General features: G+C 42.3%; 2 protein-coding genes across 3 annotated transcripts; both read left to right on the top strand.

The window, feature by feature from the left end:
• The first annotated feature begins 105 nt into the window (after positions 1–105).
• Positions 106–3,704, top strand: sco1 (synthesis of cytochrome C oxidase 1). The gene is made up of 7 exons (XM_073494512.1): positions 106–437; positions 930–1,052; positions 2,105–2,195; positions 2,311–2,508; positions 2,593–2,685; positions 2,984–3,099; positions 3,208–3,704. Exons 1-7 carry the CDS (start codon positions 267–269, stop codon positions 3,340–3,342), a joined length of 927 nt encoding a protein of 308 aa, XP_073350613.1. The 5' UTR covers positions 106–266; the 3' UTR covers positions 3,343–3,704.
• A 4,146-nt stretch (positions 3,705–7,850) lies between these two features.
• On the top strand, positions 7,851–19,979 carry LOC141019016 (myosin heavy chain, skeletal muscle, adult-like). 2 transcript variants are annotated; one of them, XM_073493772.1, is made up of 38 exons: positions 7,851–8,051; positions 8,149–8,292; positions 8,379–8,535; positions 9,369–9,396; positions 9,483–9,597; positions 9,710–9,802; positions 10,234–10,297; positions 10,382–10,480; positions 10,565–10,668; positions 11,443–11,581; positions 11,671–11,789; positions 11,877–12,026; positions 12,098–12,268; positions 12,354–12,660; positions 12,758–12,825; positions 13,226–13,313; positions 13,510–13,627; positions 13,746–13,869; positions 14,130–14,266; positions 14,385–14,640; positions 14,816–15,058; positions 15,139–15,315; positions 15,395–15,540; positions 16,063–16,153; positions 16,257–16,646; positions 16,730–16,856; positions 16,940–17,058; positions 17,256–17,452; positions 17,530–17,713; positions 17,797–17,962; positions 18,046–18,170; positions 18,245–18,553; positions 18,627–18,830; positions 18,964–19,089; positions 19,199–19,369; positions 19,451–19,555; positions 19,649–19,744; positions 19,836–19,979. In XM_073493772.1, exons 1-38 carry the CDS (start codon positions 7,851–7,853, stop codon positions 19,977–19,979), a joined length of 5,802 nt encoding a protein of 1,933 aa, XP_073349873.1. The 2 variants fall into 2 exon arrangements, with proteins under 2 accessions (XP_073349873.1, XP_073349874.1); XM_073493773.1 differs by having other exon boundaries at positions 7,854–8,055; positions 8,159–8,292.
• The last annotated feature ends 4,986 nt before the right edge of the window (positions 19,980–24,965 follow it).

The raw sequence follows: 24,965 nt of genomic DNA, 5'->3' as shown, positions 1-24,965 counted from the left end.
TCCAGGGGGCAGCAGGGAGCACAGGCACTGCAAGAATCATAGAAGAAGAGTGAACACACGTCACTTCCTGTGTTTAGTAACGGCTCCATGGCTGCTGATCTGAGAACAGCCTTTCCCGTTTACAATCGGCCATTTCAAGCTAACGCGAATATAGAGAACTGACCCCAGACCCGCAGTCTGTATGCCGAGCTCTCCCTTCACTTTTCACGTTTTATAAACTTGGAGCCGCTTCCTTGTTGCCGCAGCGGCGCTGTCAAGGTCCAAACATGGCTCTGAGAGCTTTATATCACAGCCTGGGCTGCCGGCTGGCTCACAGTAACGTTAAAGTGTCACAGAGATGTGCTCAGACACAAGCGGTCCGACTCTCACACACTGTTTTACGGAGAGAAGCTGGACTGAAACACGCTCCGACACCGCCGAGAGTCCACTGCTGCCTGGTAGGTCAAAGCTGGACATCGATATCATCTGTACCACCAAACTCCATTCAGAAAATCGGCGAATTAGCGTACGCGTTACTAGCTAGTTGAGCCACGTATCTTGGCTAATAAAACGCGACTTTTATAGCTAATCACTTGTCAGTGTGGCGTACGTGCTAGCCAGCATGTAGCGCTAATGTCAGCTGAAGCACATCTTTAAAAGCTTTATTTCTCTCTCGGGCATGACAGTGTATTTTTATGTCAGACGTCTGTCAAAATATTATATTACACCCAAGATCTTATTGAAAAACTAGCCGGAGTAGCTGTAAACACTTAATAATTCAGAAAACATCTCCAGTTACACTACCTGTCTTCCCATAATGCAACACCATCTTAAATTGGCAAATTTCTGAATGGAGTTTGGCGTACTGCCTAGATACTATCAAGTGTTGTGGCCACCAAAGCTTAGGTATTGTGATCTAAGTCTTTGTCCTGTGTTTGCTCATTTTCCAGGTGACTGTGAGTCAGTGGCACACCTGCAGAGCAGCTCAGAGGCTTTGTCAACACTCCAGAACATTTTCCTCACTGCCTCCACCTGGACCGCCTGGATCAGAAGATAAGACCAAGAAGTCTGGGGTAAGTGTCAGAAGTGAGGTTGAAAGTTTGTAAAAGTTTGTCAGATTTAAAGGTTGCAGAGTTAAGAGAGTGTCTAGAGACATTGTAGATATGAGTGATGAGTTGCAAGACTTGCCTATAAGGATTTAGCTTTTACACCCCATGTTCTTCTGGTTTTAAAATTGGATGTGTATACGGATAAGTTATCCGGATGATAAATAATCTGATCATGCCTTTGTGTTTACACTTTGTATATTTAATGCATGCTCGTTATCCTCACTGAGATTGGATATTTGTCCTCCAGGCGAAAAACCTGCAACTGACTCATTTCAAGTGGCAGGAAAATCAGCCCCAGACTCCTTTTAAAAATCATGTAATTTTGTGAGTTTCTGAGTTTAGGAAAACTTAACAAACTTTATGAAACACTGTCTTTGACAAATTCTTAATTATTGGTCCTCTCTTGTAAATTCTGCAAATTAAATACATCCATTTATTTGTTTCTTTGTATAAAACTGAGCTGCACAGATGACACCAACGTGCACCATCGCACACACAGTTATCTCTTACTGTTTATCATTATTTTCCGCTATATTGTTTTCATATTTCACTTTCATGGCACAGAATGGACGTATAATCAGTAATTAACACGACCTGATACTGATCGCCTTTGATTACCAGGTATAATTGGGGTAATCACAACATTTAAAATATCACTAGACTTAAAAAAAAAAAAATCACAACTCACACATTATGAAATTATGTAACAGGTGGAACTTAATGAATAATTTCTTGATTAAACAATTAATTTCAGACAACTGTTTGAGCAGTGTAATTACATCCATAACCGTCAGGGGAAGGAAGTGTTGACAGTTTATTCTAACACCCTGAATAAGTTCATTATGTTCGCGCCTTCAACAAAACCTCCTCAGAGTTTGTTAGAGAGGAGAATCTCTTCATTATCTGATCACCTGCTTCAGGCAGAAAAGAGATCAATCACCAGGTTTTAGTATAAATAACAAGGCACTCTTTAAGATTTCTCCTTCATTTTGTTTTGCTGTTTCTCCTCTTTACAGCCGGTGACGTGGAAGTCTTTAGCAATAACATTTGCGATTGGAGGCACTCTGCTCGGAGCGATGAAATACTTCAAGAAAGAAAAAGAAGAGCGTGAGTATTTCACAGCTTGATATACAGAGCTGCACATGAAGGTGGAGTTAATAAGTAAAACAACTTTTTTCTGCTGATAAGTATAAATACATCTCTTATTTGTTAACTGTTGCAGTGATGGAAAAAGAACGAACCAAATCGATCGGTCGGCCGGCGCTGGGCGGTCCGTTCTCGCTCATCGATCACAACAACAAGCCCGCCAAGAGCGAGGACTTCCTCGGCCAGTGGGTCCTCATCTACTTCGGGTTCACTCACTGTCCCGACATCTGCCCGGACGAGATCGAGAAAATGATCGAAGTGGTCGACGAGATAGGTAAATAACTGTTTTTTAATGATAAATCACGATGCAGAAGATGCGTTTTCTTAAACGTGATGTTATTTCTCATCTTTTCCACAGATAAAATACAGTCTATTCCAAACATCACACCCCTCCTCATCACCATCGACCCCGAAAGGGACACAGCAGAGGCCATGGCTGCTTATGTGAAAGGTATAAATACCAAATGACCCGACTGGGGCTATCTGTACAGTCTCTGTTCTGTATGGAGAAAACTGTGGTTCATCTATGAGGTTGAATCAGGAGACTTGAGATCCTTTTTTTACTTTATTTTCCTGAGAAAAACAACAACATTACCACTATTATAAAACTGCTGTAGCTAAATCAGTGTAGCTAAGAGTCCAGTAATTATCTCCAGAATTACTGTTGGCGCAACATCAACAGTGAAAATAATCAGTAGTTGCATGTCTGTATGAATCTAAATCTAATGTATGCATAATTTCTTTTTCAGAGTTTTCCCCGAAGCTGATCGGCCTGACGGGAACAACGGCTCAGATTGAGGAGGTCTCCAGAGCCTACAGAGTTTATTACAGTCAGGGACCAAGAGACGAAGACAACGACTACATCGTGAGTGATAACCTGCTCTGTTGTTACTCATCCTACATGTCGTAACAGAGATAATGAGGGAAATCAAGGAAACTATCTGTCTGAACTTTTACCTCTTGCTGTCTCCAGGTCGATCACACGATCATCATGTACCTCGTGGGACCTGACGGAGAATTTCTGGAGTATTTTGGACAGAACAAAAGAAACGTGGAGATCTCCAACTCGATAGCAGCACATATGAGAAAGTACAAGAACACAAAGTGAGCAGCAGCCCGTTGAAAACCTGCCACGGACCGACGGATTCTGTCCTCTGTGTTTCTGATTTAGCTTAACGTTACGACTGCCGTCTTATATTGGCTTCCTGTGCTGTATTTATTTTGACTGTCTGCAGTTACATTCCTGGTGTGCAGAAGAAAACAGGCCTGATGCCGATCTGTAATTATCCATAATACACTTCACGCTGCTGCTGAACGGCCGTAACTTCACCGCTTGAAAATAATTGAACACATCAGCTCCTTTGAGCTCCTCGTCTCTTGATTTCTGATCCAACGAATACGGAAACACATGAGGACAAATGTTGTAAATGAAGTGAATATTTTGATTTTGTGATAAAATACTAAATGCTACTCTGCCTTGCCTACACTTTGTGTTTTTATATCACAGCAAACAAATTGTTATTACTACTTTAAAATGCATTAATGACAGACTAAAGAACTGGAGTAACTGAAAGCCTACAGGATTTTTAAAAATGTAAGCGTGAAAGACATCAAAACTTTAAAAAAGTACTCTCACTGCTCAAAATGTCAATTTGTCATATGTTGTTGTCATAATGTTGCTTTAATCCTCACAGAAACCAACATGTAAAAACAACACAAAAGACCAAAAATACCAGTTAATGACTGCAACGTATCGTTTTAACACATCCGATTAATCGTAAACTAGCAAGCTAACGTTATGTTACCAACAGCTGCTACTGGGGTTACAGTAGGATAAAGCTAAATGTTAAAACATTGAATAACAAAGAGAGAAGAGATGCAAGTCTGAGTAATGATTGTGATAGCTGAAGTTTGCTAACTTTAGCTCACATTAGCCATAAGCTACACTATAAATCATTTGGCTAATGATGCACTGTTGTTTGTATCTAATGGAGAGAAGGTGGTGACCTGGAGGAAGTATTCAGATTATTACATTAATCAATATGTATTAATATTTAATAGACTGTCATGTTCTGAGAAACATTACATTTATTCCAACCTGAGCTCGCCTCCAGCCAGTATCGATTTATTAATATCTTCTGTGCCTGCACACCTGTCGTGTTCCTCCTTTAGAAATCAGATTAGAAAAGCAAACACAGCAGTTGTTCGGCTCTCCGCAGACAGACAGCGAGCTCATTCCTGCAGGAGAAAGGCCTTCAGCTCCGACCGCCGTCACATGGAGCTCTCAGAATGGAAACCAATTGATTTCTGGATTGATAAGTTATTTTTATAAAACCTCCCGAGTGTCTCTGCTGAGCCTTTAGTCGGATTGTTTCCAAGCATTCACTCGATAAACAACACAATGTCCTCTGCGCTCATGTGTTTTAATTAATGGTGATATTAATAAACACTTAAAAAGTTTCAGACCAGATAGAGACAATAACAACTCCTCGTCTCACTTAACAACTTGTTAGCATCCGTCTTTTTTGAGACATGTAAATGCTTTGAATTCAAATGTGGAGTATACATTAATATTAAACGTGAAAATCTCTTAAAATTAAGACCTGATATCAGGCATTTAACAAAAAACCCACTGACGTAGAGATGAAGCAACTGGAGGCGCAAAAATGCTAATTTATTCTCGGGTTTTAGCTGGTTTGGTTTTGGTTCTATACTGACGGATTTGACCTTTATGGTTAGAGTACATGAACATGAATTTTCCATTTTAAACTCATGTTGAATGTCATAAGACAGGGTACATGTTCCTACCAATGTAAGCAGTGTTTGATGAACTGGGTTGAGCAGGATCACAGGTGGATTTTTATCATCTATAGCGTAGATTTCCCTCCTCTTATAATCACCTTTCAGGCACCTTTACATTCGGACTTGTAAACGAAAACTGCAAGAACTAAACCAAACTGCATTTGGATCGACAGCTCGATCGATCTGCGAGGCCTTCAGGCTCCACCGGCCTCTCCCAGATCAATCGTGGTTGCGGTCTAACGTGAATCTTGCTCTGTGACTAAAAGAAACCCAACACGATTAGATGTTTTCCATATTTTTGTGTGTTCGAGACATTTATCCCGTGTGTGGTTTGCAGTAGCTTTACTCCCGGGCCGGGCCTTGTCTCTCCCGTTGACCCCCTAATCCTGTGCTGATGCACCCGTCGTCAGATCTATTTTCCCCCCCGGGGTGACGCATCGGCCTCTCTCCCCCACACAACCAGCTGATGGGGATTTTCTCTCCGCCTCCTCTCTTTCTTGTCCTGTGACCCTTGATTTGGCCTCTTGGCGCTCAAACGTCCACACACTCAACATATCTGCTGCCGTGACAGAGGGGTCGGTCGCACTGTAAGCCCGTGTGCCGGTCCGCCTGCCCGGGTCTCGCTTGTCTACCCAGAGCCAATTATAATCGCAGCTGTTGCCAGACCTTCAAGTGACATTAAGAGGCTATTAAATCAGCACCAATTAGACTGTCTGTGATGCACTGCCAGACAAAATGCCCATATTATACAGCTCTTCCCTCCACAATACCACAACGCTTCCTCTGCTCGGAGGACTAATCGTGAAAATTGTTGAGGCTCAAAGCAGCAGAGAGACATGCAAGGTGGTGTTTGAGTGCAGAAGTAGATTTAAGCTTAATTTCTTCGGTTTGTACTTCATTAGTTTTATGACAAACTGCAACACCGATAGGCGTACCAGATAAACACGTAGTTAACATTTTGAAACAACAGAAGTTTGGCTAGGTTCAGGCACCAAAACCACATGGTTAATGACCTTTAAATCAACGTGTTACTATAGATACTACTTGTTTCCACACCTCGTCGTCCATCTGTTTAAATAAATAAATCACTCTTGTTTCATGTCGACTCCAGTCAGTAGTTGATTCTCGACTTCTGCACTCTGGATTACAGCAGTTTTTGACTAAACACATCGAAGTTCATCTGAAAATTCAAGCTTAAATTACTTCTTGATGTCAGACGAGAGAAAAAAACTCACTCACAGGATGAAAATAATCACACTGCTCACTCAAAATAAAACCCAATAAGCGAAGCTTCCAGTTAACGTCTGATCACATACTGGTGCTATATTGACTTTAGCGACTGAGACACGTTAATAGAAACGTGCTCAGAGGACTCTGGATGGATCTGCAGAGTTATGCTGGATTTATTGTTAACCTTGTTAGTTGGGATGCGGCGTCACTGTGGAGCGACTGAATGAATGTTTGCTAATTAGTAATAAACACAACACACAGCTTAGCTCGACACCAGTTTTGCAGATATTTGTTCGTAAAGCAAAGCTCGGGACAAAATTAAACCTTCGACCTGCTGGTGGTGCTGAATTAAAAGTCCAAGAGTCACCAGACTTATTACAGTTTGTCATCTGAAACAGATTTCACTGCAAGTCAAAATATTTCTCTCAAAACCACAAATGTCAACATCAGATTCATCGTTGTGTTCCCATGAACGTCTGAACGAACTTTTAGGATTCATTTTGTTATCCAGGGACCATCATCATCACTGATATTTAATGGAAATCCATCAAAGAGTAGAAGAAATATCCAGTCCGGACCAAAGTGGCGGATCAACCACAGAGCAGTTATCCATTATCCCTCACTGGTGAAATCAATTTTCATGTTTTTTGATTCGCCTTTGTTAATTAAATGCCTCATTTAACAGGGACGATACACATTAATTAACATTAATATGATGTAAATGTGATGGATTTAGTCAAATTACTTATTTTAATTTGAAGCCAAACAATCAAACAAAACAAAACACAAACAACAAACATCAGAAAAGATCAGACACGAGACAGACGAGCACACCAGATCTAAAACACATGAAGCACGTTATAATAATAACTTTACAGATGAAAATACCAAACAATCAAATATAGAATCACAAGCAAACTAAAAAAACGAGCAGAAACCAATCTGACACATCACAAATGAAATATGCATCAAATAATCTCTAATAGATCTGGGTTAATGGAGACGGTCCTGTCTGGAATGTGCTAAATGTTGCCCGTCAACCCTCCCAACACGACGCTGGTGTTGTGTGATCCAGACAGCCATCGCCAGAATCTCAGCGACGCCCTAACAGACCTAATCTTCCCTGATCCCAGAAAATGAGGCCCGCCGTGTCGGGACCGTAAGCCCCCCTAAGCTGTCGTCCTTAGCATTCATTGCTTTTTAATGGACAGTCTGAAGGATCACAATTGAAACCGTTTAAAAAGTGACACAATACGGCTATACATAGACGGTTCGGGGATACAAAGTGGGCATACTTGGACTTTTCCAAGGTGGCGTAGGAGCCAGATCTCCAAATATAGGAGAAGAAGGCGCCATGAAACAGGCCCGAGCGTCGTCTATAAAAGCTGGTAAAGCCTCGTTGGAGCGAGTGATGTCTGTGGTTTCCGTCTGAAACAAGAGCGGAGGAACCTTATTCAAACATTTGATCACTTCTTGTTGGTCTGCAGCGCTCCGGTAAGCACGATCCAATTCTTAAACCGAAACCGATAACTGTTTATTTGTATCTCTGACTTACATGTTGTTTGTCCTGCTCGTGCAGACATAATGGGTGATGCCGAGATGGAGATATTCGGGGTGGCTGCCCCGTACCTCCGCAAATCAGAGCGGGAGAGAATCGCGGCGCAGAACGCGGTGTTTGACGCCAAAACAGCCGTCTTTGTGCCGGACCCGAGGCAGGAGTACGTGAAGGGGAAGATCAGGAGCCAAGACAGCTCCAAGGTCACGGTGGAGACCGAGGATGGGAAGGTGGGTGTGTTGTGTCGTTTACAGAGAGCGTTTTCCGGCTTTTAGTTAATATTCTGATATATTTTACTGTTTGGGATCTTTTGTAATCACTCTCCAGGTCGTCTCAGTTCACCTGGATGACGTTCGCCCCATGAACCCTCCTAAGTTTGACAAGATCGAGGACATGGCCCTGCTGACGCATCTCCACGAACCGGCCGTCCTCTTCAACCTCAAAGAACGCTACGCCGCCTGGATGATCTACGTAATGATGATCTTGAGTATTTTCTTTTACTCCTAATGTCCTACAGTTTTCGTCATGATGGTGTTTCTCCTCTCGTGTGTCCACAGACGTACTCTGGGCTCTTCTGTGTGACCGTGAACCCCTACAAGTGGCTTCCGGTCTACAACCCGGAGGTGGTGGCCGGGTACCGAGGGAAGAAACGCCAGGAGGCGCCTCCACACATCTTCTCCATCTCTGACAACGCTTACCAGTTCATGCTCACAGGTGCAAGTCCTGTTGTAGTACTCAGATTTCTTACTCAGCGATACGTAATACATAATTACAGTACCAAAGTAAAAGTACTCATGATGCAGAATAATATGCTGTGTGTTATATAATTAGATTTTAATTATCAGTGCATTAATGTGTTCGTCACAGGATTTAGCAACATTTTAATCCTTCACAGCTGTGATTAGCCTAATAGTGTTAAACTCTTCAATAATAACATTAGGATGCTGTGATGTCACATCATACAGATGTTTAACACTTCGTAACCTCTAACCTCACTACCCTGCCATTTTAATCTTGGAAGTTTTTCCTCACTCAAATCGAGGATCTAAGGACGGAGGATGTCGTTCACTGTACAGATCGTAAAGACCACTGAGGCGATGTGATTGTGATTTTGGGCGACATAAATAAAAAAATATTGACAGCTACACTGCCCCTCAAAGACTACGGTACAGCTCGCATACTTCCAAATGTAGCTAAATATGCTGTCGAAGCTAGCTAAGTTGTGTACGCTAACTTCCCGTCCGTCCACAATCGGCTGCAAAAGTTTAATTTCTTCGACATACTTGAGACATTTTCCAGATGGAAACAAAAAACGTCACGGCGGTTCTGCTTGGACTGAACGGACTTCAGGTCGATACATGTATACACACACAGAGCTGTGTGGAAAAGAGGCGTTAAGATTACCCATAATACACCTTGACAGATTTAAAAACAGTCAAATATATAAATATAAATATTCAATATGAAGTGTAAAAGAAACACAGGTTGGCTCTTCAAACGCAGCTGAAATATACAAACATTCACCCTTTTTTCTTTCCCGTGAACAGATCGAGAGAATCAGTCCATCCTGATCACGTAAGTGTGACTTTACGTGCTGTTTATTAAAATATACTCAGTAAACGTTCCTCACATTCACTCGTCTCATGGTGTTTCATCATCAGTGGAGAATCTGGTGCCGGGAAGACGGTCAACACCAAGAGAGTCATCCAGTATTTTGCAACAATTGCGTCATTCGGAGACTCGAGCAAGAAAGAGCAGCCTGCTGGGAAAATGCAGGTGCAGACCACTTATGATTTCTAAAAAACTATTGATTAGATATAAAACAACATGTTAAAACAGCTGCTTTATACACATGTTAAGTTTTTTAACTCATGATGTGAGTTTTTAGGGGAATCTGGAGGATCAAATCATCCAGGCCAACCCTCTGCTGGAGGCCTTCGGGAACGCAAAGACTGTGAGGAACGACAACTCCTCCAGATTTGTGAGTTCAGTACGGAAGCTGAGAGACGCCGTTTTTATTATAATTAATGTTTTAATCCTGTTTATCTCCTGATAATGATAAAATTAATCTAATCTTAAACAGCTTTGTTACAGTGATGTAACACGATAATCAACTCTTTTTTTATCTTGAGATAAAAAAAAAGAGAAAGTCAGTTTCCAAACATGAAAAAAGATCAGATAAGATATATAGGATAGTAAATGTATAGTAAATATTGCGTAATATATAATAAATATGATTAAATGTTAAAAATCACATGTGATTAAAATATTAATAAACATTTTAAAATAGTCTTTTATTTGGTGCTTTATCTGCAAATCAGTTTAACAGAGAGATGAGAGTAGTGGAGTAGTTTTCATATATTGTAACTCACATGTTAAACTTTAATAATAATTAAATTTTGACTTTTTCAGGGCAAATTTATCCGCATCCACTTTGGAACAAAGGGGAAGTTGGCATCAGCTGATATTGAAACATGTAAGTTTCATGAAATCAGTGTCAAGTGCTGGAAAATGTATATTTAATTTATTTAAATGATGTTTTATTGTTTTTATGATTTAGACCTTTTGGAAAAATCCAGAGTGACGTTTCAGCTGCCGGCAGAGAGAAGCTACCACATCTTCTACCAGATCATGTCCAACAAGAAGCCCGAATTAATCGGTAAACACACTTTGAACTGGTTTGAATCTGATCACGAGACCTTTAATGTCTTCATTTGTAGACTGATGCGTCGTTTCATTTCAGAGATGCTGCTGATAACCACCAATCCGTACGACTACCCGTTCATCAGCCAGGGTGAGCTCACTGTGCTGAGCATCGACGACACGGAGGAGCTGATGGCCACAGATGTGAGTCGGTCAGATATACTGTAAATATAAAGAAATGTGACACAGTGTGAGGAAGTCATACAATTAATGGGCACATTTTCTGATATGGATATATTTCAGACAGATAATGAAACAAAGTTACTAAACAAATGGATTTTGTTAGTTGCAGTTTGCTCGGCATCATCAGTTTGGACAGAACAATCATGTTAAACCACGACAGGATATTTTCACACTGGATCATAAGGATTAAAATCAGGTTTATTACCAATTAGTTGTTCACATTCAAGGGATTTGTCTTGGTTTTTTGGTGCATAACAATAACACAGTAAGAGTCACAATTCATACATATACATAATAATAAAACATACAAACATCATCAAGTGTGCAGCAAATCAAACCATTACATGCAGAAACCTGTGAATTTCCAGAGCCCGATGAAAAACAAGCTCAATAGGTATCAAACAGACAGAAAACCTGATGTTAAACAAATATGTACCTATGAAGTGATATTACAGCCAGTGAAAAGAAGGAAATTAGCTATTTATTGAAAAAATCCTTTGTTCTGAGTTCTGGATGAGTTTGAAACAAAGAGGATCGAATGTGCAAAAGTTCACAGTCTAAAGTTTAAAGAATATGATGCAATGTGCAAAGATAATAATCCAATAAAACGTTCCTCCATGTGACGAAGATCTGAGTCGGATCTGGAGACTTTACGTTAATGTAACATGTACTGAATAATTGCTAAACTAAGACAGTTGTAATCACGATGCTTTGACATCTGCGTCTGTTCCTCAGAGTGCCATCGACATCCTGGGCTTTAACACGGAGGAGAAGATCGGCATCTACAAGCTGACCGGAGCTGTGATGCACAACGGGAACATGAAGTTCAAGCAGAAGCAGCGCGAGGAGCAGGCGGAGCCCGACGGCACCGAGGGTGAGACGACCGAGCTGTAACTGTAGCTCACTGTCACAACCTTTTTAAGTTTGTGCTTTACATGTCCGTGTATGATTCATGTCCTCTAGTGGCCGACAAAGTCGCGTATCTCATGGGTCTGAACTCTGCCGATCTGCTGAAAGCTCTGTGTTATCCCCGAGTGAAGGTCGGGAATGAGTATGTCACCAAAGGTCAGACTCCACAGCAGGTACAGTTCACAGGTTCCTACATCTGACAACACGTGTTCACCATGTTCAGACCGAACCAAAGGTAGATTAAAAGATCATGTTTGCAGGTGAACAACGCCATGGGAGCTCTGTCGAAGGCCGTGTACGAGAAGCTGTTCCTGTGGATGGTCACGAGGATCAACCAGCAGCTCGACACCAAACTCCCACGGCAGCATTTCATCGGCGTCCTGGACATCGCCGGGTTTGAGATCTTTGAGGTAAAAATCACATCTTCATGAAATAAAAAAAAAGGGTCTGTATTTATTTAACCGGTGTTGTTGTATTCCAGATGAACAGTCTGGAGCAGCTGTGCATCAACTTCACCAACGAGAAGCTGCAACAGTTTTTCAACCACCACATGTTCGTGTTGGAGCAAGAGGAGTACAAGAAGGAGGGGATTGTCTGGGAGTTCATCGACTTCGGCATGGACCTGGCCGCCTGCATCGAGCTCATTGAAAAGGTGCGTTTCCTATTTACAAACACAAATATTCATATCAACAGTAGAAGCGAACGTATCGAAGCTAACCTGCTGTCCTTCCCTGCAGCCGATGGGCATTTTTTCTATTCTCGAAGAGGAGTGCATGTTTCCGAAGGCGACGGACGGCTCCTTCAAGAACAAGCTGTACGACCAGCACCTGGGGAAGAACATCATCTTCCAGAAGCCCAAACCCTGCAAAGGAAAAGCAGAGGCCCACTTCTCGCTCATGCATTACGCCGGCACAGTGGACTACAACATCAGCGGCTGGCTGGAGAAGAACAAGGACCCGCTGAACGACACCGTGGTGCAGCTTTACCAGAAAGCTTCAGTGAAGCTGCTCTGTCAGATCTTCGCCACATACGCTTCAGCTGACGGTCAGTTTACAGATCGCAGATATATTATAGGGAGATTATGTTGAATATAAAAGTTTACTAAACACTTCATGTTGTTTCTCTTCTGGTCCTGTGGCAGGTGATGGAGGTAAGAAGAGTTATAAGAAGAAGGGCTCCTCGTTCCAGACGGTTTCTGCACTCTTCAGGGTAAAAACCAAAGATTCGAGAACAGAAATATCACTCTGTAGATATAAAAAGATTTAAAAACAACAAGATTAAGTAAGAATTAAATATAAAAAGTGCAATATTTTTTGTTTTTATTTACTTTTTATTTACTTATTTCTCGGCCTAAATCAAGAAATGGACAAATTTAAGCACACCGAGTGTAAATATATTAATGTCTACCTTTTTAAATCCCATCATGTTCATGTTTAAGTTATGTTTAAATGTAAACTGTACTTCAGACTCCCACATTTTAAGGAAGAGAAATGATGAAATATAAAGAAATATACAGTATATTTGACTTATACCAACCTGTATTAAAATGAATAAATAATAAACCCTTCTGTTCCATGTTAAGAGACTATAATCTGTTTATCTCCTGCAGGAGAACCTGAATAAACTGATGTCCAACCTCAGATCAACACATCCACACTTTGTAAGATGTATCATCCCCAATGAAACCAAGACACCAGGTGAGACGACGACACAGAGAGCTCAAGTTTTGTAAAGTCAAAGAGAGAAGATCAACACCACTCACACATCTGTACATCTGTTACACTTCAGCTTTTGATTAAACAAAGACGATATAACATGTTAATTAGTGAGTAATACATGTAGTTCCCGAAGTGTTGAACTATCCCTTTAACACAAAACATCTTGTCCATGTAGGGTCCATGGATCATCATCTGGTCCTCCACCAGCTGCGCTGTAACGGCGTGCTGGAAGGTATCAGGATCTGCAGGAAGGGATTCCCCAGCAGGATCCTGTACGGAGACTTCAGGCAGAGGTGATGCACCACACACACACACACACACACACACACACACACACAGAGACAGACAAACACACACAGGACAAGACACTGAAACCCACTGAAGTCTGACCCCTGACTATCTCCGACTCAGGTACAGGATCCTGAACGCCAGTGCGATCCCCGAGGGCCAGTTTATCGACAGCAAGAAGGCCTCAGAGAAGCTGCTGTCCTCCATCGATGTGGATCACGCTCAGTATAGATTCGGATACACAAAGGTGATTTTCAGACAAACGTAAAACCACACAGTGTGACAATTCTTCCACAATGTGACACTTTAATTAATTTATTTAAAGGCCAGATAGACTCAACAGATTGTTCTCCACGAATCAGCTGCTGAACCACCTTAAAGATCTGATCTTTAACGCAACGTGTAGATCCCCATTATGCACTTTATACCTGATTAAGACCACAGTATGTAAACCAGCAATCCAACTGGTATTAAAGTCATTTCCACACACGTCGTATCCTCCCTCAGGTGTTTTTCAAAGCCGGCCTGCTGGGCCTCCTGGAGGAGATGAGAGATGAACGCCTGGCTGTGCTGATGACTCGTATCCAGGCCGTGTCCAGAGGTTACGTCACCAGACTGAGGCTCAAAGAGATGTCGAAGAAAAGGTCTCTGACGAATCATCTTACCTCATTTATTATAAACTTAAGTTTAATTAATACATGTGGAACTTCTAATGTGGAAAAGTCAGGAAGGTTAAACAAAATCTTCATTGTCTCTCTGTAGAGAGTCCATCTTCATCATCCAGTACAACATCCGCTCGTTCATGAACGTGAAGAACTGGCCCTGGATGAGGCTCTTCTTCAAGATAAAGCCTCTGTTACGAAGCGCGGAGGCCGAGAAGGAGATGCAGAACATGAAAGAGGAGTTCGCTCGACTCAAAGAGGAGTTCGCAAAGTCGGAGGCCAGGAGGAAGGAGCTGGAGGAGAAGATGGTGATGCTCGTCCAGGAGAAGAACGACCTTAACCTTCAGATCCAAGCGGTACGTAAACACCTCGAGTCGAACAAAGTGGTGTGTTTGCATTGATTTAAGTCTGTCAGATGAGGAGATTAGGAGAGAAGAGAGAAGTTTTTTGTCCTTTTTCTTAAATTCAGCAGCTACATGATCAATAATGATGTAAGATAAGAGGAAGTGTCATTGATCCCTTGCTCTGAAGGAGCGGGAGAACCTGTGCGATGCTGAGGAGAGGTGTGAAGGCTTGATTAAAAGTAAGATCCACCTGGAGGCCAAAGTCAAAGAGTTCTCCGAGAGGGTGGAGGAAGAGGAGGAGATCAACGCCGAGATCACCGCCAAGAAGAGGAAGCTGGAGGACGAGTGTTCGGAGCTCAAGAGAGACATCGACGACCTCGAGCTCACCATCGCCAAAGTGGAGAAGGAGAAATACGCCACAGAAAACAAGGTGCCGCTGATGGTTTTCTGTTTGGACCGGTTCTGGATTTAAGTGCACGCTTACTTTAAAATAAATGCTTCTCTGTTCAGGTGAAGAATTTAGTGGAGGAGCTCACGACTCTTGAGGAAAATCTGATGAAGTCTTCGAAGGAGATTAAAGCTCTGCAGGAGGTGCACCAGCAGACGTTAGACGACCTGCAGGCCGAGGAGGACAAAGTCAACTCTCTGATGAAGATAAAAATCAAGTTGGAGCAACAGGTTGATGACGTAAGGAATAATTCTGTTTTAAATGGATCGTCACGGTAATTGGCAGGATTTCCTTCGTTTACGCAAATCTCTCTTGCAGCTGGAGGGCTCGCTGGAGCAGGAGAAGAAGGTGCGTGCAGACGTGGAGCGATGCAAAAGAAAACTGGAGGGAGATCTGAAGCTGTCGCAGGACACCATCATGGACCTGGAGAACGACAGACAGCAGATGGAAGAGAGGCTGAAAAAGTACGTTGTCGTTTGAATCAGAGCTGACTTCATGACAAGACTTCACTCCTGTCTGTCTTCTCCAACACGAGAACGGAAACAAAAGGAAATTATTGATAATATTTCCTTGTTAAATACGACGATTTTCGTTATATCGCGACACCCCAAGTTCAGATGTTCAGAGCCCTTCATCCTGAAACACAAAGTGGATACACAGGTTTATTAATTACCACTAAAGTATGTGAGGTCGACACTCATATTGATGAAGTATATCAATAACAATAAACGCTCTTACGTCTGTAGAGTAAATATGAAGCTACAGCCAGTAGCCAGTTAGCTTAGCTTAGCGTAAAGACTGGGTCAAAACTACATTTTTTATTTTAGGGGGTGTTACAAGAGAGCGAATAACTGAATTTCCCAAAATGTTGAACTATTCTTTTGAAAAATCCTGTAAAATCCTGTTTTCAGCAATTTAATTGTAAGAAATGTGTCAGTTTTAAATGTTTTCTGTGCTGATGAGAAAACAAAATTCACTCTTTTCAGAAAGGACTTTGAATTGGTCCACCTGCAGTGCAAAATCGAGGACGAGCAAGCCCTCGGCATCCAACTGCAGAAGAAGATTAAAGAGCTTCAGGTAGGATTTATAACAACAGCGAGCTGATTTACATCATATCTTAATTTTAAATCTTTAATCTCTAAAACCCACATGTTTACAAGTTCAAACAATGCCACCGCAGGCTCGCATCGAAGAGCTAGAAGAAGAAATCGAGGCCGAGCGCTCGGCTCGAGCCAAAGTGGAGAAGCAGCGGTGCGATCTGTCCAGAGAGCTGGAGGAGATCAGCGAGAGGCTGGAGGAGGCCGGAGGAGCCACCGCCGCTCAGGCCGAGATGAACAAGAAGCGAGAGGCCGAGTTCCAGAGGCTGCGTCGTGACCTGGAAGAGTCCACGCTGCAGCACGAGTCCATCGCCGCGACTTTACGCAAGAAGCAGGCGGACAGCGTCGCCGAGCTCAGCGAACAGATCGACAACATCCAGAGAGTCAAACAGAAACTGGAGAAGGAGAAGAGCGAGCTGAAGATGGAGATCGACGACATGGCAGGAAACATGGAGAGCGTTCTGAAGAGCAAGGTAAAGTCTGTCTGCAGCATGATGGACCATGTTTCCATAATCAGGTGAGTTGACGGGTGATAACGGATGCTTCGATGTTTCAGGCTAATCTGGAGAAACAGTGTCGGAGCCTCGAAGACCAGATGAACGAGTACAAGACCAAATCGGACGAAGCTCAGAGGTCGCTGAGTGATTTTACCACACTGAGCGCTCGTCTGCAAACTGAAAATGGTACGTCTGGAAATCATAAGAAAGATACAAGAAGTGATTAATGTGGACACAAAGTTAGTTTGTGTAATCTTTATGTTAAACAGGTGAACTGACTCGTCTGCTGGAGGAGAAGGAGATCACTCTGTCCCAGCTGAACAGAGTGAAGTCTGTCGGGAGTCATCAGATCGAAGAGCTGAAGAGACTTTTGGATGAAGAAGTTAAGGTCTGATATACAGTCACAGCAACGATTTAAACCTGCAGTGAACACCAAAGTCCCAGCGAGTTATATTTTAATTTACATTTCATTCGTTGATCTGTGACGTCAAAACACAGTAAAAGAAGTTAAGTCCAGCTTTTTCTTGACAGGATGAAAACTCATTATGGTTTTCAGATAATAAACCAGTGCTTCTGTGTTTTCAGGCTAAAAACGCCCTGGCTCACGGTTTACAATCGGCCCGACACGACTGTGAGCTGCTCAGAGAGCAGTACGAGGAGGAGCAGGAGGCCAAAGCTGAGCTGCAGCGCTGCCTCTCCAAGGCCAACAGCGACGTGTCTCAGTGGAGAACCAAATACGAGACGGACGCCATCCAGCGGACCGAAGAGCTCGAGGAGGCGAAGTGAGAAACAGCACGGCATCTTTGTTTGAAGTCGGTGCTGATGGGTTTCTTTAACACAGTTTATCTTTGATTCAAAGGAAGAAGCTGGCCCAGCGGCTGCAGGACTCTGAGGAGATGACCGAGGCAGCAAATGTCAAATGTGCTTCTCTGGAGAAAACCAAGCAGAGGCTGCAGGCGGAGGTCGAGGATCTCATGGTGGAGCTGGAAAGGTCGAACGCAGCCTGCGCCGCCCTGGACAAGAAACAGAGGAACTTTGACAAGGTGTGTCCTCTTTTTTCAACATATTCTCATCTGCATCTTGTTGAAGTTGCTTTAATTACTCATGCTGTCTCCTCCTCTGTTAGATTCTGGCTGAGTGGAAACAGAAATATGAGGAGAGTCAATCAGACCTGGAAGTGTCCCAGAGGGAGTCGAGAGGGCTGAGCACTGAACTCTTCAAGCTGAAGAACTCATACGAGGAGGCTCTGGATCATCTGGAGAACATGAAGAGGGAGAATAAAAATCTTCAGGGTGAGAATCCTGCGAGGAAGAAATCATCCGTTTCGTTGTGAGAAGATGTTTGTTTTTGATCCTGTTTTTCTTTGCGTGTTCAGAGGAGATCACAGATATCACCGAGCAAGTCGGACACTCTGCTAAAACCATCCACGAGCTGGAGAAAGCTGCAAAGCAAGCGGAGCAGGAGAGGAGAGACACCCAGGCAGCTCTGGAGGAAGTCGAGGTTTGTATTTTGTCCTTGAACGACGTCATACTGCCAATTTAACGCTCGTTTAACGGTCGTTCTCCGCTCTGTAGTCGTCCCTGGAGCACGAGGAGACCAAAATCCTGCACCTCCAACTGGAGCTGAACCAGATCAAGTCAGAGGTGGACAGAAAGGTGGCGGAGAAAGATGAAGAGATCGACCAGCTGAAGAGGAATCACCAGAGGACTGTGGACACGCTGCAGAACACACTGGACTCTGAGACGCGCAGCAGAAACGACGCCATCAGAGCGAAGAAGAAGATGGAGGGAGACCTGAACGAGATGGAGATCCAGCTGGGCCATGCCAACCGGCAGGCAGCCGAGGCCACCAAACAGCTGAGGAACCTGCAGTCACAGCTGAAGGTTTGTTGTGGACATTAGATGTAGGATATATTGGACTTGATTTAAAGTTACAAGTCTCTGCTTTCTGTCCCAGGACGCCCAGGTCCATCTGGACGAGGCGCTCCACAGTCAGGAGGACTTAAAGGAACAACTCGCCATCACAGAGCGCCGCAACAACCTGATGATGGCCGAGAACGAGGAGATGGTGGCGGCGCTGGAGCAGTCGGAGAGAAGCCGTAAGCTGGCCGAGCAGGAGCTGATCGACGTCAACGAGAGGGTCCAGCTGCTGCACTCTCAGGTGACACTAAAATCTCACTTGAGGGTCCAACTGAATGAACCTCGTGGTTCGATTATCAAAATATTTGATGTTGGATCCAAACCTCTCACCGCTCTCATTAATTTGCCCTTTTAAAATGTTGTTTAATGATCAGAACACCAGCCTGCTGAACACTAAGAAGAAGATGGAGGCTGATTTAGTTCAGCTGCAGTCAGAGATGGAGGACACCGTCCAGGAGGCGAGGAACGCCGACGAGAAGGCCAAGAAAGCCATCATGGATGTGAGTTATTGAACTTAACTGCAGAGAGTCATTTCAATGAGCAGCAGCAGGACTTTGAAGTTTGGTCGTGGAGATTAAATTTCACAGCAGAGTTCACATTTGCATACAGGCGGCCATGATGGCTGAGGAGCTGAAGAAGGAGCAGGACACCAGCGCTCACTTGGAGAGGATGAAGAAGAACATGGAGGTGACGGTTAAAGACCTGCAGCAGCGCCTGGACGAGGCCGAGCAGCTGGCGCTGAAGGGAGGGAAGAAAGAGCTTCAGAAACTGGAGGCCAGGGTACGAATCAAAGACGGAGGAAATCACTCTGCGGAGAGAAACAGACTGAAAGTGATTTACTCTGACTGTTTTTCTTTAAAGGTCCGGGAGCTGGAAAATGAATTGGATGCAGAGCAGAAACGCACTGGCGAGGCGATGAAAGGTGTGCGGAAATATGAGAGGAAAATTAAAGAGCTCACTTATCAGGTAAAAAAAATGTGTATCCTGTGATGTAACTGTGAGATTTAACTGGATTGGATCTGAAGATGAAATGAGAGTCATCCCTCAAAATGTGTTCAGGGTGAGGAGGAGAAGAAGAACGTGGCCCGACTCCAAGATCTGGTCAACAAACTGCAGCTCAAAGTGAAAGCGTATAAGCGTCAATGTGAGGAGGCGGTGAGTGAAAACGCATGAATACTGTGTGAAACGTTCGCTTCATGTGAAATCTAAACTTTCCTTTGTTAATTTTCTTTTCTGTGACACGCAGGAGGAACAAACCAATGTGAATTTGACTAAATTTCGGAAGGTGCAGCATGAACTGGGGGAGGCGGAGGAACGAGCCGACGTCGCCGAATCACAGCTGAATAAATTACGAGCAAAGAGCCGCGATGTTGTCGGTAAAGGGGAGTAGAAATCTACACGACATCGCTGTGAAAGCCACGAAACTCTGCAGTGTCACTTGTTCAGGATCTGAGAGAAAATGGCCTTCAGCTTTGTGCATCTTTCAGCTTTAAAATGATCGATTAAGTAGAATTTTCTTATCCTACGATTGTGTCGTTGAGTTAAAAAAGAAACAAAACAATATCACATTATTACATTAAAGGGGCAAATATGTGAAAATAACCCTGATGATGTCATAGTGATGTAATCTGGATTAGGTTTGGGAATACATTTTTTTAACAGAAGGTCCTGGTTACAAACTGGTGGTATGAAGTCATCATTTATCCAACAGGGAAGGCCCCACGAAAAGATGCAAACAAGAAGCATCATGGGAAATGTATGCTCTGTATTTGGATGTTCAGCCATACATGGGACTAAAATATCCAGATGTGTCATCCTGTGCAGCTCCGATAAAAACTAATCTGTCTCTTATGAGTCTTTATAGAACTGACATGCCTGAAACAACACAATCACAAATCAATACACCTTACAAACATGGTGTCGTACTATCTATTAAGTTATTAAGTACAGCAACTTTAACAAGAACAAATCGTATGAATATACAAAAATAAGCAAACTTTGAAATCTACAGTCATACGAATGAGATGTGATGCCAGCAACAACGTCAACATGCTAACATGCTCACCTTCTTAGTTTAGCATGTTACCAAGTACAACCAAGGCTGATGGGAATGTCTTTAAACTTGCAAACAAGTATTTTTAGTCAGAAAATAAACCAAAGTTTTGAACAGTTGACCCTTTTCACCTGCTGTCATTTGTATTCATCTGCTGGTGAACCTGGAGATCTGCACAAAAGTTTATGAGAGTGAAGTCTTTAAGCTTTGTCACATCTATATCTATATAAAGACAGATTGACTAGTCAGAGTTGGACAATTTTGAAAATGTTTAAAACCAGAAGAAGGGTTTCTTGCATACATGCAGCATCTGGTCACCAGTCTGTGTCGTTAATCCTGTGGATCAGTCGACACCGAGCAAAGTAAACAGTGACAGCTCAACATGCTCCAGGAATAGTGTCGACGCAGCAGTTATCCACTGACCTGAACTGAAACCTCGTTCTCAACAAAGACACAGAGAAATGCTTTTGTTAAAGTCTTTGTGCCGCTCAAAATCCATCCAGACATTATGGGAAATCATTAATATAAACTCACCTTCAATTAATCCTCTTCCTGCTGGCTGAAGATCAGCACATAATCAAAAGGATCTGACTCAGTTATGTAAGAAAATATCCAGAAACTCACCAGATCTGAGAAGAAGTTCATTATTTTATCAATAAAATAAACAAAATCAAAGAAATAAAGTTAAAAATGTATCTTTAATTTGGATTTTTTCTTCCTTGTCTGTTACAAAAATGAGTCACCATTAGTCTCACTTTGGTACCTGCAATAAAATTTGATGGCCAAAAGATGGAGACACTTCATCCATGTTCAACATTATTCCTCGTCTCCTGAATCAATAAAGACAATAACATCTGAGCTTATTTCCCACAAGAACCAGTTTTATTTGTTTACTCAGCCTGAATCTGTCAAGTGTCTGTTTTAACAACCAAAAGCAGAAAAAGATAAAGCAGAGATATATAAAATATTATATGACTGATAATAAAATGTATAGTTGATTACCAGAGGGAATAACAATGTGAGATATGCAGGAAGAAATAAAAATACAAGCTAGAGTCGATAAAATGAATAAAAATGAATGCATTAAAATAACATGGTATTACCACACTGTCGTTTAGATAAATACTGACACACACAGCTGACAACAATAATAATAATAATAATAATAATAATAAATCTGCTCATTAACACTGCAGGCATTCACCAATTCAGCCGTAAAAATCACATTAGCATCGGCTCACAGCTGAAAGACAAGAGCCTGCGAGTTCAAACGGACCGCATCAAAATCCGCCTTTTTTCACTCCTGTCAGCGGCGCAGTTATCAGCAGCAGCTGGGACGTTCATGACATTTGTAGAAATCCCTGTAAAGCAGGGTTAGAGTTACTGTGGGTGCAGGTGTGACTTTCAGCAGAGGAGGGTTACGTACGAGTGCTGAAGGTAACCTCCAAGTGAGGAGGAACGAGGAGGAGGAGGAGGAGGACGGGTGGTGCTTGAGGAGCTGACAGGTTGTTGTTTGCTCAACAGAGACGGGACACTAAGTGGACAGGCAGGGACAAACACAGTCCAGCACCCTGTCAACAGCTCCAGTTAGACTGCAGGCTTATTTACTCCCAAAAGAGAGGGAGGCTTGTTGTGGTACACAAACATTACTAATTTATACCAAGAACGTTACAACATTCAGGCATAACACAGAGAATATATGTAGTATATAAATACACAACATTTGAAAGAATTCAGAAAAAACAGGGATAAAATGGTGATATAATAATCTTTAATAAACATAATATGCACATGTGAGGTGATGTACTCTCTTGCTATGATTGTAAGTCTCCTTGTTACAGAGCCCATAAACCTTCACTCCGCCTTACCGCTTTATATAAAGAGATGATGTGAGGTAATTTCAAGATGACAAGCTGCGTTTCACACTTGCTTCCGTGCACGACTCCCCCTAATATGATGAGAGCTCAGGTTACAGACACTCTCCCATGCTTATTTCTAAATGTGGTACAAAGCGGTCGTCATGTGTTGCTACCCGCCTGACATGTTCACACCGCCTCATGTAAAACATAGTGTTATGTGTTAATTTGTGAACAAAGCAGACAAACCAGACAACTTCCCTCAAGGTGGCCGGCTATCGCTGACCTTGGCATGGAAAACAAACATTCAATATGTTGCAGAGACTTGAATTGCTTGACTAACAACACTGTTCGAGTCTAAAATTGATGAATATGCAATCAAGATTTAGTCTTTGTGCAAAAAATATTAAAAATCTTCTCTTTAATATCGAGTTCAACGTCTATGATCGTTACTTTATCTTCTTAGTTGGTGGTGTACCACAGGGCTCCATTCTCAGCCCACTTGTGTTCACTGCGTAAGAGTTCAAACTAACCTACCTCATTAATCTTTTCGGACTGTAATCATTATGCAGATGATACACTGCTGTTTCTATAATTTAATTGCCATGACTCTATGAAGCGAGAAGCAGTTATTGTTGATGCAAAAAAATAACAAACAAACAATTCATATAAGTGGATTAGCACGCTTGGCCATGCTGAGCAGCGCTGATTTGGGTTTCCGTTACCAGTTTTACCGCACTGAGTTCAGCCGAACCAGGCTCTCTGGGACCAAAGTGCGCCTACCCCGCCTCCAACTGGGCTGCGATCTTGCGACAGTGGTCTTACGGGGAGGAATAGTATTTACAGCCACTCCTTGACCACTGCTCAAGCCAAGCGCGTCATTAGTTAAAGACACTGTTGTAATGGAGCCGGGCTGATGTGCCGAGCCAAGCCGAGTTAAGCCGAGCCAGCACATGTGTGTGGAAAAGCTAATACTTTTTAATTATTTAATTCTGTTTGAATTAAGTTAATCGCAGCAGCTGTGCTCTTTGTAGGACAACACTGACGGCTTTTATAAGCCACCACTGAACTGATTGTTGGGTATGGAAAACATTTTTAAGACTAAAAGGATGTGAAGACTGATCTGGGACATTCTGAGCCTGAGATTTTTGATTTAGAGGATATAAAATACCATAAAGCAGCTACCAAAATAGCAAAAGACAGAACAAAAAACAAACAGCAATGACATATATCGTATTTAGTGGCGGCTACAGAGGCTTAAAAGATAACGAAAGGCTTGAGGCAATATTTTCTCTTTTTTTAAATACTGTATTGGCATTTACTGCTTCAGCAGACAAATAAAAATATCGTTTTTAAATATTTTAAATGATTCATTTTACATCAGGAACTTTACAAATCTATGTCTACATTCACCAAATTGGCTAACCCTAACCCTGGCCTCCTGTCGAAATTCAAGCTTCCTATGTTTTATGTCCACTTTATAATAATATATATGTATATATGTGTATATATATATATATATATATATATATATATATATATATATATATATATATATATATATGTGTGTGTGTGTGTTTCTATACGTGTATCAGTATCAAAGAATAAAAATCTAGCGACAGTTCCAGTTGGACTCCCCAATAACAAACAATATAATTGGCCAAAGAGCAGAAAAAGTAATTCATTTTCTAATTTTCATTCCAAAATAGTGATTTCAACTTTGTCCTGACATCTGTCTGGAGTTTAATCCAGTTAATCCAAGCAAGGTGCCTTGGAAGTGACTGAGCAGGTGGTTCTGAATCCAGGATGAACATGAAGGTCACAAACGTCACGGCGACACTGAGTTACGTATAGTTTATAACTATTAATACTCACAATGTCAGTTTCCATCTCTAAATCCACATTATAACACTAAACACACTGATTAAGCTGTTCATTATGAAATTAAACACGAGATGTCGTCTCGCCGAACACAAACACAACAGACCCGTTAAGCAGCTAATGACGGTTCCTGACAGTATGTAAAGGCATGTAAAAATAGTGCTGGAGGATCATCACCTGCTGCTGCTGACATCTTCCTATTACCACTCCAAGATCCCGTCCCATACTTAAGTGTGGGGCCAGAGATCGATAATGCGACTTGATTGACATTTGAAAGGAGTGACATTACCAAGTTTGGAGCGTCCGGTTCGCTTCAGCAGCACATTCATCTTGATAAAAGGAGCCTGAACCTCCTGCTGGGCTTCACTTAGTGACTGACCGTCAGTGAGATCCATCATTTTCCCTTCTGGTGCCTGTCAACATTGGTGGTTCTGTGTTTGACCTGCAGCACTGAAGAATATCTGATTCAACTCTACAGGGGACTGTTGACCCGGTAAGTAAGAAACAAAAGTATATATTATTTAGTTTTTTGATTAATTGGACTTATATGTGCCTTTTTTCTATTTTTTCATCCTCAGGTATCAAC

Source organism: Pagrus major, chromosome 23 (assembly GCF_040436345.1).
Source record: "Pagrus major chromosome 23, Pma_NU_1.0".
In the NCBI taxonomy this organism is placed as follows: Eukaryota; Metazoa; Chordata; class Actinopteri; order Spariformes; family Sparidae; genus Pagrus; species Pagrus major.
This window is presented reverse-complemented; position numbering and strand designations above follow the sequence as displayed.

Excerpts from the sequence above, each read along its gene's own strand:
- sco1 (XM_073494512.1), top strand. The coding sequence starts at position 267 with ATGGCTCTGAGAGCTTTATATCACAGCCTGGGCTGCCGGCTGGCTCAC. Across the intron at positions 438-929 it reads CGAGAGTCCACTGCTGCCTG|GTGACTGTGAGTCAGTGGCA; the intron begins GTAGGTCAAAGC and ends CTCATTTTCCAG. Across the intron at positions 2,196-2,310 it reads CAAGAAAGAAAAAGAAGAGC|TGATGGAAAAAGAACGAACC; the intron begins GTGAGTATTTCA and ends TAACTGTTGCAG.
- LOC141019016 (XM_073493772.1), top strand. The coding sequence starts at position 7,851 with ATGGGTGATGCCGAGATGGAGATATTCGGGGTGGCTGCCCCGTACCTC. Across the intron at positions 10,481-10,564 it reads CAAGAAGCCCGAATTAATCG|AGATGCTGCTGATAACCACC; the intron begins GTAAACACACTT and ends GTTTCATTTCAG. Across the intron at positions 14,641-14,815 it reads TTAACCTTCAGATCCAAGCG|GAGCGGGAGAACCTGTGCGA; the intron begins GTACGTAAACAC and ends CTTGCTCTGAAG.